The 16,584-nt window shown below is 38.3% G+C and overlaps 2 protein-coding genes across 5 annotated transcripts in view; both read right to left on the bottom strand.

Annotated features, from left to right (window-relative positions):
* The window catches only part of LOC115212790 (protein TsetseEP), a 134,686-nt gene that overhangs the window by 36,365 nt on the left and 81,737 nt on the right, over window positions 1-16,584 (bottom strand). The window contains exons 1-2 of one of the 4 annotated variants that reach the window (XM_036508991.1): window positions 13,194-13,197; window positions 3,169-3,232 (exon numbers count right to left, since the gene is read on the bottom strand). The exons of 1 other annotated variant lie outside the window; for it this stretch is intronic. In XM_036508991.1, the coding sequence (XP_036364884.1) occupies window positions 3,169-3,205 (37 nt within the window). In that variant the 5' untranslated portion in view covers window positions 3,206-3,232; window positions 13,194-13,197. Of the gene's footprint in view, window positions 1-3,168; window positions 3,233-8,639; window positions 8,772-13,193; window positions 13,198-16,584 lie in introns of those variants that run through there. 2 more of the 4 variants (XM_036508986.1, XM_036509000.1) reach the window with 2 other exon arrangements.
* LOC115232523 (uncharacterized protein K02A2.6-like) lies at window positions 13,903-14,409 on the bottom strand. The gene has a single exon (XM_029802445.1). The coding sequence runs from the start codon at window positions 14,407-14,409 to the stop codon at window positions 13,903-13,905; it is 507 nt and encodes a 168-aa protein (XP_029658305.1).

The raw sequence follows: 16,584 nt of genomic DNA on the forward strand, positions 1-16,584 counted from the left end.
TATGTCAATATATGTGTGTGTATGTGGCAATATATATATATATTTATTTGACCAAATGAGAACAAAGCCAAGACTGTGAGGAGTTTTGAAGACATTTATAAGGAAATAGTCTCACAGATGTTTCTGGGATATAATTGATATCCCTTCATCAGAGACGGTGTGAGAAAATATTGTTCGAATTATTGTGGAAAAGGAGGAGATAGGGAAATAGGAGAATGAAAGGAGAAATAAGATATATAAAGATATTGCAGTTGCAGTTCCATTCTTCAAGGAAAATGGTGTATACAAGTGGTAAGAAAGTTCATGTTTAGTCATTTCAAAGTAAGGAGCCATGGAATCGGTGTTGCCCATTCCATAATATCCCAGAAACAGCTGTAAGGCTATTTCCTTATAAATGTTCTGAAAACTCCTCACAGCCTTGGCTTTGTTATCTCATTCTGTCTAATATATATATGTACATGCTAATACAAGACCCACATTAGACTCCTCACTTGCATCATGATCGAACCAAGAGTTTAACTATGGTCTGTCCATAGAACTTACATAGCGTTACCTGTCACTCTTTGAGTCTTTCAGATACCAATACCTCTCGTATACATATATACATATAAAATTTATTTCACGTTCCCGTTCATTGGACAGTTTCATAAATAAAACTGTCCGACGAACGGGAACGTGAAACTGAGTAACAGCTTTTGTTATATTTCTGCTGCTTTTAAATAAAGTATATTACTCTACCTCTGGTATTTGAGTACTCTTTTTTCCACCTTGTTTCACATTTATGTGCTTACTCTGGTGTATATATATATATATATATATATATATATATATATATATATATATATATATATATATATATATATATATATATAATATTAGGGAGTAAATCCAAACTTACAGGGAATAATTAGATTTAGGATTAAATCCAATTTTACAGTATAAATATAAATTAAATTAGAGATAAAACCACTATTAGGCAAATCACTATTAGGTTTTATCTCTAATTTAATTATATATATATATATATATATATATATATATATATAGAGAGAGAGAGAGAGAGAGAGAGAGAGAGAGAGAGAGATCATATACACAGAACATTTTAGCAAAAGTTTTCTTCAACAAATATATTTTAAGAGACAGGCTATATGTGTGTCATGTTGAAGTTCTGAAGATAGCAAATGTAAGCACCAAAGCTCTCTTGCAACACAGCAGACTGAGACAGGCAGGCCGTATATTTTATATGAAAAAAAAAGGGATGAAAAATTTTAAAGTGTGAACTCTTCAGAGGACATTATTTACATTTGACGGATATTTGTCCTCATCCTGTTTGTTGTTAACACAACATTTCGGCTGATATACCCTTCAGCCTTCATCAGGTGTCTTGGGGAAATTTTGAACCTGGGTTCTCATTCCTAAGGTATTTTTCAATGTTTTTGTTGTTATTATTATTATTATTATTATTATTATTATTATTCAGGTCACTGCTTGGAATCGAACTTGGAATCTTGGAGTTAGTAGCCTGTGCTCTTAACCACTACGCCATATGCCCATGGGCATATAATAATAATAACATCAAAAAATATCTTAGCAATGAGAACCCAAGTTCGAAATTTCCCCAAGACACCTGATGAAGGCTGGAGGGTATATCAGCCAAAACATTGTGTTAACAAACAAGATGAGGACAACTATCCGTCAAATGTAAATAATGTATATAATTCCTCATCTCTTAAATACCAAACTGTACTCTTCAGAGAAGTCTAAGTCTGAGAGAAGAGCCCCTTGCAATTGCTTTAAATCTGATCTGATGTAAAAGTAATATTCCTGTGGAAAATGGCAGAAAAAAAAATGCAATTTATAAGGCAACACGAAGAAAAAATATACTCAGTGCATCCAAGTATTTTGAAAAAATCATATTAAACACAAAAAGTTAGAACGAGATGCAAGGAAAGATAACTCCGTAAATATTAATCCTTTCAAATGTTCAACTTGCAAGTGAGTTTGTCTACTTAAGGCTGATCTTGTTAGCAACTCAACAGGAGAGAAACAGAAGCAAGCTGACGATGGATTATTGCCACCGGTAAGAAGATATGCCTGGCAGTTTGTTTGGTTGTAAAACGATATCAATTTCCTTATTCTGTGTTGCATTTAACTGAGAGGAGACATTTATTTAACAGCTGCAAATCAACAACTAGGCTAAAAACTCCAGGTTTGCTTTTCAGTTGTGTGTGTGTGTGTGTGTGTGTGCATCTGTATGAGTGTGTATATGTTGTGTGTGAGTGTGAGAGTGTGTGTACATCATCATCATAATCCTCATTAACATCGTTTAATGTCCGCTTTCCATGCTAGCATGGGTTGGACGATTTTGACTGAGGGCTGGCAAAACAGAAGGCTGCACCAGGCTCCAAACTGGATCTGGCAGAGATTCTACAGCTGGATGCCCTTCCTAATGCCAGCCACACCGAGATTGTAGTGGTTGCTTTTACATGCCACCGGCATGGGGCCAGTCAGACGGTACTGGCAATGACCTCGCTCAAATCTTTTTACACATGCCACCGGTACAGGTGCCAGTAAGGCAATGCTGGTAAAGATCACACTCGAATGGTGTCTTTTACGTGCCACTGGCACGAAGACCAAATAGCCGCTAGGATGGTGCTCTTAATACCCTACTAGCACGGAGCTTGAGTGCCAGTAAGGCGATGCTGGTAACGATCACACTCGAATGGTGCCTTTTAAGTGCCACTGAGTGTGTGTGTACATGTATATATTTGTCTAAGTGCATAACTGTGTGTCTGTATGAGTATGTATTTTCTTTATCTGCTCCATGGCCTCGGTAGGACCTCCAAGATTAGTGAGACTAACATGGTTAATGTGTGTGTGTGCGAATGTGAAGTGACTGGATGACTGTTTTTGGGGAAAATGTGAAACACGCCATGCTAGTGATGAAGGCCACGACATCATCTGCAATCAACTAAGACAGGTGCAACTGTGAGGGTTTCTATGACAAAACTGTCGAGTTTAACAGAACTGGCCGATGGGTGGCAGCAAGATTGACCAAACAAAAAAGAAAAACAAAAGACATGCATGGAGAACATGGGGATAGGCCAAGCTAGGAGTAAAAGCAGCCACTGGCAAGTCTGTTTTTGCTTCTTTTTTTTATGTGTTTACCTAACTCCAGGAAATATCTCCATATAGCTCCAGCCATAACTGTAGACGGGTCTGAGACAATAATCTGTTAGAATAACAAGACAGTTTTACAACAGAACTTTGAAAGAACAAAAAAAGAAAAAAAAAAAAGAAAATAAAACAAAAAAAATAGAAGACAAAAGAAAAAAAGACAACAATACAAAACAAAATACAGAATAAAGGATTTCTTTACACAACTGTAAGTAAAGTGTGTTAAATGCGTTAATCCTTTTAATCCCAACCTGTCAGAAAATGGCCCTGTTCCTATGATACCCACTTCCTGTTCTAAAGGGATCTAACTTTAAAAAAACCTTCCATTAAAATTTCATGTTAATTCATGTTCTAAAGAGAAATATGAGAACTAAAGGGTTAAAGTGACCGAAATTAAAATGCCTGTCCTCAACATCTGATGTTAATTTATATTCCAGACACCAGTTTGATAAGGACAGAATCATTTTGCTAAATTCTTTATCAGTTTCAAAATTAATTGAAACAAATGAAAGTGTATTTCAACAGAAATAGGATAATGAAAGGGTTAATAGGTACAAAGGCAGAGCCTGAGGGGTCGAGCAGCGATGGTCTTTGTTGACTAAAATTGTACAATGAAGTTTTAAATTTGAAATCTCTCTCTCTCTCTCTCTCTCATACAAAAGGACAGACTACAAACAAGATTTCTCTTTGCCCTCTTAATTTCATTTACTGTGTCATGTCTGAGGTAAATTAGTGGTGACATACTTAAACTGTTTTTAACCCTTTCCATACCAACCAGCCTGAAACTGCCTCTGGGTCTGAAGTACAAATGTCTTGTTTTCTTAAGTTTTGAATTAAAATCTTCCACCAAACCTTAGTCACAATTTATGTTCCCAACACTAGCTTAATAAGTTATTTTACTAAATTCTTTGTTATATATAAAAGTAATTGAAAGAATCACAGAACATCTCAACAGAAATATGGTGACAAAAAGAGTTAACAAATGATTAATTTAACCCATTTCATACTGACCTGGCTGAAACCACCTCTGGCTCTGTAGCACAAATGTCTTGTTTTCGAAAGTTCTCAATTAAAATCTTCCTCCAAAGCTTAGTCACAATTTATGTTCCTAACACTAGCTGAATGATAATGAACTTATTTTACTAATTTCTTTGTTATATTTAAAATGAATTGAAAGAAACGCAGATCATCTCAAAATAACTACAGTAACAAAAGGGTTAATTCAAGAAACATTTAACTGTTTAGCATTCAGATTACTTTGGCAAATGTAATGCTTATCTATTTTCATAACATTTTAGGGTTGGTGTGGAAATCCAGTACTGGTTTGTTTGAATGTAGAACAGGTAGAATATTTGAGCCAGATACGTCCAGTTTAAATACCAACAGGTTAAAAGAGGACTAGTAATGGATATATCAACAGACCTGTTTACATTGATATGTACAGGGTGCGGTGAATAAACTGTCATCTAAATTACGCAAAAAGGAAAATAACACTCATGTCTCATTTTAACAGATATATTTACCAAAATTGCATAAAAATATCTTGAAATACTAAAGAGTAAATTTATTCAATAAAATCGCCATTGGCTTCAACCACAGCCTCCAGGTGACTTCAGAATTTCCTGCAACTCTTCCAGACGGTCTCCTTGTTTAAGTTGGTGAAATGCTGCCATAATCCTTGCCTTCTGTTCATCTTTGGTGTTACGAGGAGTTTTGTTGGTTTCTCGCTCAACTGTGCCCCATACATAATAACCAAGGGGGTTGCAGTCTAGGGAGTTAGATGGCCAGATATTAGGGGTGATGTGGCTACAGAAATTGTCTGACAGCCATGACTGGGTTCTCTTGATTGCGTGGCCTGGTGCAGAGTCCTGTTGTCAGACATAGGGTCTTCCAGCAGCCACTCTTTTGACCCAGGGTAGCACTACTTCCTCCAGACACTTGGCGTAGGTCTTTGTGTTGACCGTGAGGCCATGTGGGAAGATGAATGGAGGCATAATGTCACCATCACTCCAAACACCATGATGTTGATTTGATTTTTATCATTCTCCGTACATGTTTGTATTGGAGCTTCCGACACTTCATATTCAAGCTTCCGGTGCAAATGCCAAGCAGTACAGCATGTCGTTTAAAAATTTCTGGCTTAGTGAATTGCATCATGGTGCTGTTTTTCTCACAGACGGTGCCCAACTGACCCTACTATACTGTGTAGTCAACATCAAAAACAAACAATGTGCATGTGTGAAATTAGAAATATAAAATGGTGACAATTTACCCATTGTACCTTATAGGTGGGTAAGATAGAGGTAGGAAGGCACAGGAAGACAGACAGACAGTTTTCAACTAACAGTAACCATGCCTCGGATGAGCTTCATTGGTGATGGCCAGTTTATTAGTCAGGGTTAACTGTTGACCCTTTTTATATCAACCCATCTGAAACTGCCCCTTTTTCAAAGGTATAAACTTCTTGTTTAAAAGTGATCTTAATTAAAATTTGTCATCAAAATTTCATCTTAACAATGGTTGTTATTTAATTAAATTCTTCATTCAGATCTATATTTGAGAGATGAGGAATTATGTACATTATTTACATTTGATGGATATTTGTCCTCCTCTTGTTTGTTGTAAACATACTTTGAAATGACTAAACATGAACTTCTATTGGGACTTACATACCATGTACAGAAAACTTTTTCCCCACTTCTATACACCATTTTCCTCGAACAATGGAACTGCAACTGCAATATCTTTATATATCTTATTTCTCCTTTCATTCTCTTATTTCCCTCTATATTCCTATCTCCTCCTTTTCCTCAATAATTCGAACTCAAATATTTTCTCACACCGTCTCTGATGAAAGGAGATCGATAATATCCCAGAAACATCTGTGAGACTATTTCCTTATAAATGTCTTCAAAACTCCTCATGCTGTAGCATCGAAAAATACCTTAGGAACGAGAACCCACGTTCGAAATTTCCACAAGACACCTAATGAAGGCTGGAGGGTATATATTTCTTTATTGCCCACAAGGGGCTAAACATAGAGGGGACAAACAAGGACAGACAAACGGATTAAGTCGATTACATTGACCCCAGTGCGAAACTGGTACTTTATTTATCGACCCCAAAAGGATGAAAGGCAAAGTCAACCTCAGCGGAATTTGAACTCAGAACGTAGCGACAGTCGAAATACCGCTAAGCGTTTCGCCCGGCGTGCTAACATTTCTGCCAGCTCGCTGCCTTTGAAGGCTGGAGGGTATATCAGCCAAAACATTGTGTTAACAACAACAAGATGAGGACATTTCCAATATTCAGCAAAAAGCATGTCTGTTCATGGGGAAATAAATATATGAAGGTTAGCAACAGGAAAGGCGTCCAGCCATAGAAAATCTACCTCGTTGAATTCCACCTGACCCATGCAAGCATAGAAAGGTGGACATTAAAACAATAACAATGATGATGCAAATATATAACAGGAAATTATTTTATCTCGCCTCCACCCCTATCATGACCACCCCTACTTCCCTGCAGGATTTAAACTCGTGAATGTGGAATAGATGAAAGGAAATACTGTTTACTGCGTTTGGTGTTTTAAAATTCTTGCTAAGTCATCGGTCTTCAACAACAATTATTTATTCCCTTATTCTTTTACTTGTTTCAGTCATTTGACTGCAGCCATGCTGGAGCACTGCCTTTAGTCAAACAAATCAACCCAGTAATGTACGTAATTCCATTGATGGCCCAGAGCTAAACAACAACAACAATGTTTACAATATAAAAAGAGAAAAGTGTGATGAGGATAGTCTTGTGATCCACCAGCTGCCAATCCTAACAATCTTTTACAATGAAATTGTTCGCATCCAGGAAACAACATAAAACACTTCCTTCCAAATTGTAAACTAATCAACACAACTTCTGAGAGCCTCTACAAGGTCATATAACTCGCTAGAAACAGCAGTTACATCTCCTTTAACTCTTTTTGTTACCATATTTCTATTAAAATATTTTGTGTTTCTTTCAATTAATTTTAAATATAACAAAGAATTTAGTAAAATAACTTTGTTATCATTAAGCTAGTGTTAGGAACATAAATTGTGACTAAGGTTTGGTGGAAGATTTTTTTTTAAAACAAGACATTTGTACTCAGTGCCAGAGGTGGATTTAGTCAGGTCAGTATGAAAAGGGTTTAATTAATAATTTATTAACCCTTTCATTACCAATATTTCTGTTGAAATGTTCTGTGTTTCGTTCGATTAATTTTATATATAACAAAGAATTTAGTAACATAACTTGGTTATCATTAAGTTAGTGTTAGGAACATAAATTGTGACTAAAGTTTGGTGGAAGATTTTAATTCAAAACTTATGAAAACAAGACATTTGTACTCAGAGCCACAGCTGGTTTCAGCTAGGTTGCTATGAAAAGGGTTAAATTATTTGTTACCCCTTTTGTCACCATATTTCTGTTGAGATGTTGTGTGTTTCTTTCAATTAATTTTAAATATAACAAAGAATTTAGTAAAATAACTACATTAAGGGTATGCATGTCTGTGATGTACTCAGCCACTTATACGTTAATTTAATAATCAAGCTGTTCTGTTGGTCAGATCAGCAGGAACCCTTGTCTTCATAACTGACGGACCGCCCGTTTATCCATGTGTACGAAGGTGTAATGGTTGTGTTCAAAACGTACAAGATATAAATAAAAACAGGAAAAACAAACAACAAAACACATAAACAATAAACAATAATAGGCGCAGGAGTGGCTGTGTGGTAAGTAGCTTGCTTACCAACCACATGGTTCTGGGTTCAGTCCCACTGCGTGGCACCTTGGACAAGTGTCTTCTGCTATAGCCCCGGGCCGACCAAAGCCTTGTGAGTGGATTTGGTAGATGGAAACTGAAAGAAGCCCGTCGTATATATGTACATGGCGTTAGGAAGGGCATCCAGCTGTAGAAACATTGCCAGATAAGACTGGAGCCTGGTGCAGCCTGCTGGCTTCCCAGATCCCCGGTCGAACCGTCCAACCCATGCTAGCATGGAGAACGGACGTTAAACGATGATGATGATGATGATGATGATGATGGTGATATGCGTGTGTGTGTTTGTATGTCTGTGGTTGTCCCCCTAGCACTGCTTGACAACCGATGCTGGTGTGTTTACGTCCCCGTCACTTAGCGGTTCGGCAAAAGAGACCGATAGAATAAGTACTGGGCTTACAAAAAGAATAAGTCCCGGGGTCGATTTACTCAACTAAAGGCAGTGCTCCAGCATGGCCGCAGTCAACTGACTGAAACAAGTAAAAGAATAAAAGAATAAAAGAAAACAAATGCGGTGATAAAGCGAGGGGTGGAAAAGGAAAGAAGATGAGGGGTCGATGTCTGGGGTTGAATTTTGAAGTAAAGATCAGATGTGGAAAAGCTGTTTGTTTGTTTGAAAATATTGAAGAAGACGTTCACTACATACCCTGAAATATTCATAGAATATTTTGATGTTGTCTTTATCCGTTTGAAAAAACAGAGCCAAGTGAGACACACAGAGAAAGAGAGAGAGGGAGTGAGAGAGAGAGGGCAGTGGAGGTGTTTGAGGAGAGTGTGTTGGTTCAGTGATATGGTTGAAGGCAGCTGATAGAGGACGATGAGATGACGTTGCATTTGAGAATGTGCACTTTATATTGCTGACACATACTAGTTTTGGGTTGGTCTATAGATATGTGTCTATATGTGTGTATATGTATGTATGTATGTGTGTGTCTATGTATGTATATATGTATGTATGTTTGTGTGTCTATAGATATGTGTATATATGCGTGTATGTATGTGTGTGCGTATGTGTATGAAAAGTGATAGAGGAAGCAATGAGAAGGGAAGGGAGAGGGGGTTGGATGTCCCTAAGAGCACTTGTACTTCAACGTCCCAAAGTGGCTAAAAATGACCTTGTAAAAAAAACTTGGCGTCAAAGAGACTTCACTATGACAGATCAGACAGCATTAACGACCATAGCCACTCCTTTAATCCATTTGATACCAACCTGCCTGACACTTTCCTTCCTTTCTATGATACAAACTTCATATTCTAAATTGATCTTCATTCAAACCAGTGATTTTCAACCATTCTTTACCAGTTAACCCCTTCCAAGTCCTGTTTTTACTCTACTGGACCCCCACAGCCATTTAATGTGAAAAAAATTCCAATTACATACTTGGGATTAAATATGATTAAATATGAGGATAAAAAAAAATTGTCAAAATATATTCCATATTGTGCAGGTGGCACGTAGAAAAACACCATTTTGAGCGTGGCCGTTGCCAGTACCGCCAGACTGGCACGTAAAAAGCACCCATTACACTCTCAGAGTGGTTGGTGTTAGGAAGGGCATCCAGCTATAGAAACTTTGTCAGATCAGATTGGAGACTGGTGCAACATTCTGGTTCACCAGTCCTCGGTCGAACCGTCCAACCCATGCCAGCATGGAAAACGGACGTTAAAGGATGATGATGATGATGATGATTTCAAATAGCAGCCTAATGACAGTGTATTCTTAGGTAAATTTTTCCTTATTTTTCAAAATTAATCGAAATAAAAGCAAAATATTTCAGGAAATATGGAAACAAACAGGTTAACAACTAGTCTGGTGCTGTTGGAAGCTGAAGATATTACACACACACACACACACACCAGCACACCCACTCACACATATACACACACACACACACACACACACACACACCAGCACACCCACTCACACATATACACACACTCATTCATGCACACACACACACACACACACACATTCACTCACTTACATACACATAGGAGCAGGAATGGCTGAGTGGTTAAGAAGCTTGCTTGCCATCCATGTGGCTCCAGGTTCAGTCCCACTGTGTGTCACCTTAGGCAAGTGTCTTCCACTGTAGCCTTGAGCTGACCAATGCCTTGTGAATGAGTTTGCGAAAGCCCATCATATTCATGTGTGCATCTTTGTATCCCCCACCAGTTGACAACTTGACAACTGACGTTGGTTTGTTTACATCCCTGTAACTCCAGAGTTCAGCAAAAGAGATTGGTTTACAGTGTAAGTAGGGTGAACTTCCCAACCACATGGTTCCAGGTTCAATCCTACTGCATGACACTTTGGGCAAGTGTCTTCTATTACAACCCCAGGTTGACTAAATGGAATATGTGTGTGTGTACAGCCTTGATTATACATCATGTTATGATTATAAATCTCATAATATCTCAACTGACATACAAGAGATGTTTATTTCCAGTCTTCCACAGAAAACGTGCCTGGCCTTGCTTGGAAACAGGAAGAGCATTTGGCCATAAAAAAACCTGTCTCAATAAATTCCAGCTAATCAATACAAACATTGGAAAAATGGACATTAAAATGTTGTTGAGGATGATAATATATATATATATATCATCATCATCATCATCGTTTAATGTCCGCTTTCCATGCTAGCATGGGTTGGACAGTTTGACTGAGGTCTGGCGAACCAGATGGCTGCACCAGGCTTCAATCTTGATCTGGCAGAGCTTCTACAGCTGGATGCCCTTCCTAGCACCAACCATTCTGAGAGTGTAGTGGGTGCTTTTACATGCCACCTGCACAGGAGCCAGTCCAGCGGCACTGGTAACAACCTCACTGGTAACGATCACACTCGAATGGTACTTTTTACGTGCCACCAGCACAGAGGCCAGTTAGCTGCACTGGCAACAATCACGCTCGGATGGTGCTCTTAGTGTTCCACTAGCACGAATTTGATTTTGATTTCACTTGCCTCAACAGGTCTTTGCAAGCAGAGTATAGTGTCCAAAGAAGGTAAAGGTAAGCATAAGCAGGCTGGTTACGCCCCTGGCATGGGCCACAAGGTTATGGTCTCACTTGATATATTGATTTGACATATGACTTCTTGTCATCACTATTATCTCTGAACCGTCATAATATCAACTGTCCCTGGTGTTCTCTTATTACTCTCCAACTGTGTCCCTTCAACAAACACTCCAGGATATCTCGATTCTATAATTCCTACCACCTCTACACTATGACTGCACATATGACACTCTTCTCAGACTGTTCTGTGCATGCTCATTTATACTAACCAGTATAGTACCCTTAGCCAATTACAGGGGAGTACAGATTCCCTACACAACACCTCCCCCTTTTGAGATTGGCTTTCCCTTCATTTATTATTTTTTTTATTATTATCATTACTTTCTTGGGGAGAAATAGATAATAATTTTTTTTTGTTTAGAATCAATCTCTGTTGACATCTGTCAACTTTCTCTCCCTAGTTGCGCACTGGTTCAACCCTTTCCTGCGGCACCGGAATATCAAATATGTCATAAAGTATTTCCATAGGCTCTTCTTACCCTTTTCTATGCTTCTGTGTATCTCTTTTTGATTTGATTTACATGTCTCTTATGCTCACACGTCTGCCCTTTCACCATGTATATCACTCTACGAAGACGTATTTTGCTATCTGTCCTTGTTCTCAACTTTGTTTCCCATATTTGCACATTTTACAAAATACTGCATCACCTATATTGAAACAGTTTGTATTATTAACAGTATTCTTATGTATTTGTTGTTTCCTTCCTGGTAACAATTTATCAAATACTGATCATACCTTTCTGGCAAGCATTAATTCAGCGGGTGACTCACCCGACTCTGTGTCGGGGTTTGGTGTTATTCTATAGACGCATAAAAATTTTGTCAGTGTATATTATCCACTAATGATTCATTCCTGGTTTTCCTCAATGCTCTTTTAAACATATCCACAAACCTCTCTGCAAGTCCATTTGACCTCGGATGATATGGTAGGGTGGTGATATGTTCCATTTGATGCATCTTACAAAAATCTTTGAACTCCTTTGCTGTAAATTACATGCCATTATCCAACACTACAGTGTCCACCACACCAAAACATGCAAATATTTCAACAAAAAATTCAGTAGTCTTTTTCGTAGTTTGTTTTCTGCACTTGAAAATTTCAGGCCATTTTGTGTAGCTATCAACCACTAACAGATAATATACATCGTTAAGGCCTCTTGCAAAATCTATGTGTAGAATCTTTACTGGAGGTGCCTTAGCTGCCAGGGTGCATCCCCTCCATGCTTTCACCAGTTTCTCCAATATCTTCATCCAGTAAATATAACTCCTCATGAAGGCCTTCATCTTTGCAATTCCAGGATGTCTTACATGAAATTCTTTTAGCATTCAATTTTGTAGTACAACAGATATCACAACCCTCTGATCATACATCAACACATTGTCACACATTGAATAGTATTTCAAACCTGTGTTACACTCAGCAACAAAATTTTTTGTATTTGTCTCATTCAATATTATTTTTTTCATTTTCTTAATAAATGCATCTTTTTCTGCTTTCCTTTTTATCCCTTCCAATATGACTGCTAGTTCCCGCACTACATTGCAGAGAATATTTTTTAATTCAATTTCTGATTTTAGTGCTGCTATTACTGTATCTTCTAGTGGTTCCTTATACTTTGGGATCAATCCCAGCATGTCCCAATTTTTTCAAAGGCAAAAGTTTCCATTTTGGAATCATAAGGTAGTCTCCCAGCACTGTAATCAATTGGCTGTATGTGTGGGGATACCTTTTTTTTTATTCCTATATTGTTAACAATAGATGGAGATTTGTCTGCAAGATAAACTTACTGCTGTGCAAGAATTTATGAAATTTTCTTCAATACAAAGATAATGGCTAGTACCTCTTTGTTTATCTGGCTGTATTTTTTTTCCGCCAATCGTTACCAGCATTGCCTTACTGGCACCTGTGCCGTTGGCATGTGTAAAAAAAAAAGTCAGTACCGCCTGACTTGCCCCCGTGCTGGTGGCACGTAAAAGCACCCACTACACTCTCGGAGTGGTTGGCATTAGGAAGGGTATCCAGCTGTAGAAACTCTGCCAGATCAAGATTGGAGCCTAGTGCAGCCATCTGGTTCGCCAGACCTCAGTCAAACCGTCCAACCCATGCTAGCATGGAAAGCTGACGTTAAACAATGATGATGATGATGATGATGAATAGTAATGCACATGACGCATGTGTGATCGGTTTTACTTAACCCTTTTCTAACTTTTGCAAGATTACTGCTCCGATCCCAGACTCGCTAGTATCTGATGCTACAATTATATTTGGTTTCAGCTCAAAATGTGCAAGAGATAGCTCTGACATGAACATCTTTTTAATCTCTTGGAATGCTTTTTGGCATTCGTCAGTCCAACTCACCATTTCCCATCTTTTTCAGCAGTTTGTTTAAAGGTGCTCTTAGCTCATGCATTCTTGGAATATACATTTGATAATAATTCGCAAGACCTAAAAAAGCTTTTAAGGTTGTTATATTAGTCAGGGGAGGCATATCTTAAATTGGAGGCACATGGCCTAGTGGTTAGAGCAATGGACTCGCAGTCGAGGGATCGCAGGTTCGAATCTCAGACCAGGCGATGTGTGTGTTTATGTGCGAAACACCTAAGTTCTACGCGGCTCCGGCAGAAGGTAGTGGCGAACTTCTGCTGACTCTTTTGCCACAACTTTCTCTCACTCTTTCCTCCTGCATCTTGCAGCTCACCTGTGACGGACCGGCATCCCGTCCCGGTGGGGAACCTATATGCCAAGGAAACCGGGAAACCGGCCCTCATGAACCAGGCATGGCTCAAGAAGGAACATATCTTAAATTGCGTTTGCCTTCGACAGGTCCAGTCGTCATCCGTTCCTGTCAATAATTTGTCCAAAATACTTAATTTCTGATAAGAAAAATTCACATTTTCTCTCACTTATTGTGAAGCCGTAATCTCTTATTTTTGCAAAAACACACTTCATGTGCTCGATATACTGATCGTGGGATTCACTTTTAATTAATATATCATCCAGGTATGGAATTGCAAATTCACAGTCTGCTAACATTGTATCCATAGCTTGTTGAAAAATTGCGACTTTTATTCCAAAAGCAAGGCGGTTAAATTTGTACAACCCTTTGTGTGTGCTTATGATTAACAGCTTGGAACATTCTTCGTCTACCTGCAACTGTAAATACGCTTCCGATAAATCCAATTTAGAAAAGAGTTTGCCTCCATTAAGCTTTGCAAAAATCTCCTCTGGACTTGGTAATGGATAGTTATAAGTTTTCAGACGTTCATTAAATCCTGTCGGAAAATCAGCGCAGACCCTTACTTTATTTTTATTTTTTTGTACACAGTTGGTGCTGCCCATTCCAAATAGTCTAATTTTTGTATTACACCAATATTCTCAAGTTTTTTCAATTCCTTTTGTACTTGATTCAGTTCCACAAAAGGCACAGCTCTCTTTGGTTTAAAAACCAGAACAGAATTTTCTTTTAGTTGGAATTTCATTTTTATTTTCATACACGTATCAAATCATTCCAAAAATAACATCAGGATATATTTTTTTAAAATTTCATTTTAACTTCTCAGATTCCTTGTTCAAACTGACATGCGATGCATTCACATTATTACAGAAAATACTTACGGGCAAATTCCACAAATTAAATATCTCCATCCAAACTGTACCAAACAGATTCATAGTATTTTCTCTTATGAAGACGGCAAGCTGGCAGAATCGTTAGCACGCCGGGCGAAATACGTAGCCGTATTTCGTCTGCTGTTATGTTCTGAGATCAAATTCCGCCGAGGTCGACTTTGCCTTTCATCCTTTCGGGGTCGATGAAATAAGTACCAGTAACACACTGGGGTTCGATGTAATAGACTTAATACGTTTGTCTGTCCTTGTTTGTCCCCTCTGTGTTTAGCCCCTTGTGGGTAGTAAAGAAATAGGTATTTTCTCTTATGTAGACCTTCACTTTGAACATCTTCCCATGAAATGTTACATCCGGCCTCAATTCGCCCAGGAATTGAACTTGCTGTCCAGAGACTCCACGAGCTTTGTTTTCTTGAATGTAGGTCTTTCAATTTTCTTCCAAGTTTCAGTATTTAATATTAAGATATCGCTCCCTGTGTCCATCTTGTGTGAACATTATTAATTTTTGCGGATACAAATTTTCGTTTTTTGTCTCACTATCCGTTTTCATTGAAAACACTTCATTTATTTTCCATTTGACCTTTTCTTTTTCGCCCAACACTACAACTGTTTATGCCCCATTTTGCCACAAGCAAAACATCCTTTATTCCCAAAGGGGCAGTCCCTTTCGAAGTGCAACCATAACATGGTTTGGGCCCTGTTTGTTTTAATTTTTTGTTTGTCATAGGTCGACACGCCTCTACATTTATTTTATTACTTTCAATTTTTTCAGTTTCCTGCCATAGGTTGATAATACGTGACATTCTTCTGCCACTTTTTGCAAAGTTAACTCAGTGTCTTGTGTCGATTTTGATAATATTCTCGCTCATGTTTCTGCATCCTCACTTGCAATGAAGTCCTTTGACAAATATCAAACATTTAAACTTATCTGGGGACAACTCTCCTAATTTGAATCGTTCACATGCTTTGTTTACAATTCCTGCATATGTAACAAAGTCACCATTTACATAGTTTTAAAAATTTAGCCATTCCCAACATATGTTGAATAGTGAGCTCTTTTCACTGAATATATTGGTTAATGAACGTAAACAAACACATGAAGTTTGCTTTAGAAGCGTTGAGATGTCTTAGAAAGTTAAAGAAGTGATTTTAAATTCTCAAAAGCAGAATAATGCTAATAATATTGCCTGAAGAATATTTTATTTGTTTCTTCAAAACAAATTTCTGATGGCTTTTTTGGTAGAATAAAATTGCAGCATTTCTCCTGCTCTGATGAAGTCAGTTTATGCAAAAGAAGTCTTACCTTCTTTTCGTTTGTCCAGCCTTTGCACTCCTCTTTGAATATTTCTTTATACTTTCTATATAGTATGAAGAAAATGTGATCCCATCTTCAGGGTTATACAGGAATTCTTCAATGGATTCCGCTACTCCATTCACCGAATATAATGTCGCTGCATTCTTGGATTGAAGCAATAACTCCACCAACTACTGCTTTAGCTGTTGTTGTTGTTGTTGTTGCTGCTGTTGCTGTTGAGCGAACAGTCTTTGTCCCAGAGCTCGCAAGGTGGGAGAAGTCCGAAACGTGGTCCTTTGCGATTTGTAAGACCTGCAGAAGAGAAAGCAGGTCAACCCCCAACACCGAGAGCAACAGCGTATGGATGAATGCGCATCCAGGCTCAGCGGTTGCGTAGGAAGTCAGGGACAAGAAACAGGAAGAAAGAGTGAGAGATAGTTGGGGCAAAAGAGTACAACAGGGGTCGCTAGCACCCGCTGCCGGAGCCTCATGGAGCTTTAGGTGTTTTCGCTCAATAAACACACTCAATGCCTGGTCTGGGAATCGAAACCGCGATCCTCCGACTGCGAGTCCGCTGCCCTAACCACTGGGCCATT

This window comes from Octopus sinensis, linkage group LG1 (assembly GCF_006345805.1).
Source record: "Octopus sinensis linkage group LG1, ASM634580v1, whole genome shotgun sequence".
Classification (NCBI taxonomy): domain Eukaryota; kingdom Metazoa; phylum Mollusca; class Cephalopoda; order Octopoda; family Octopodidae; genus Octopus; species Octopus sinensis.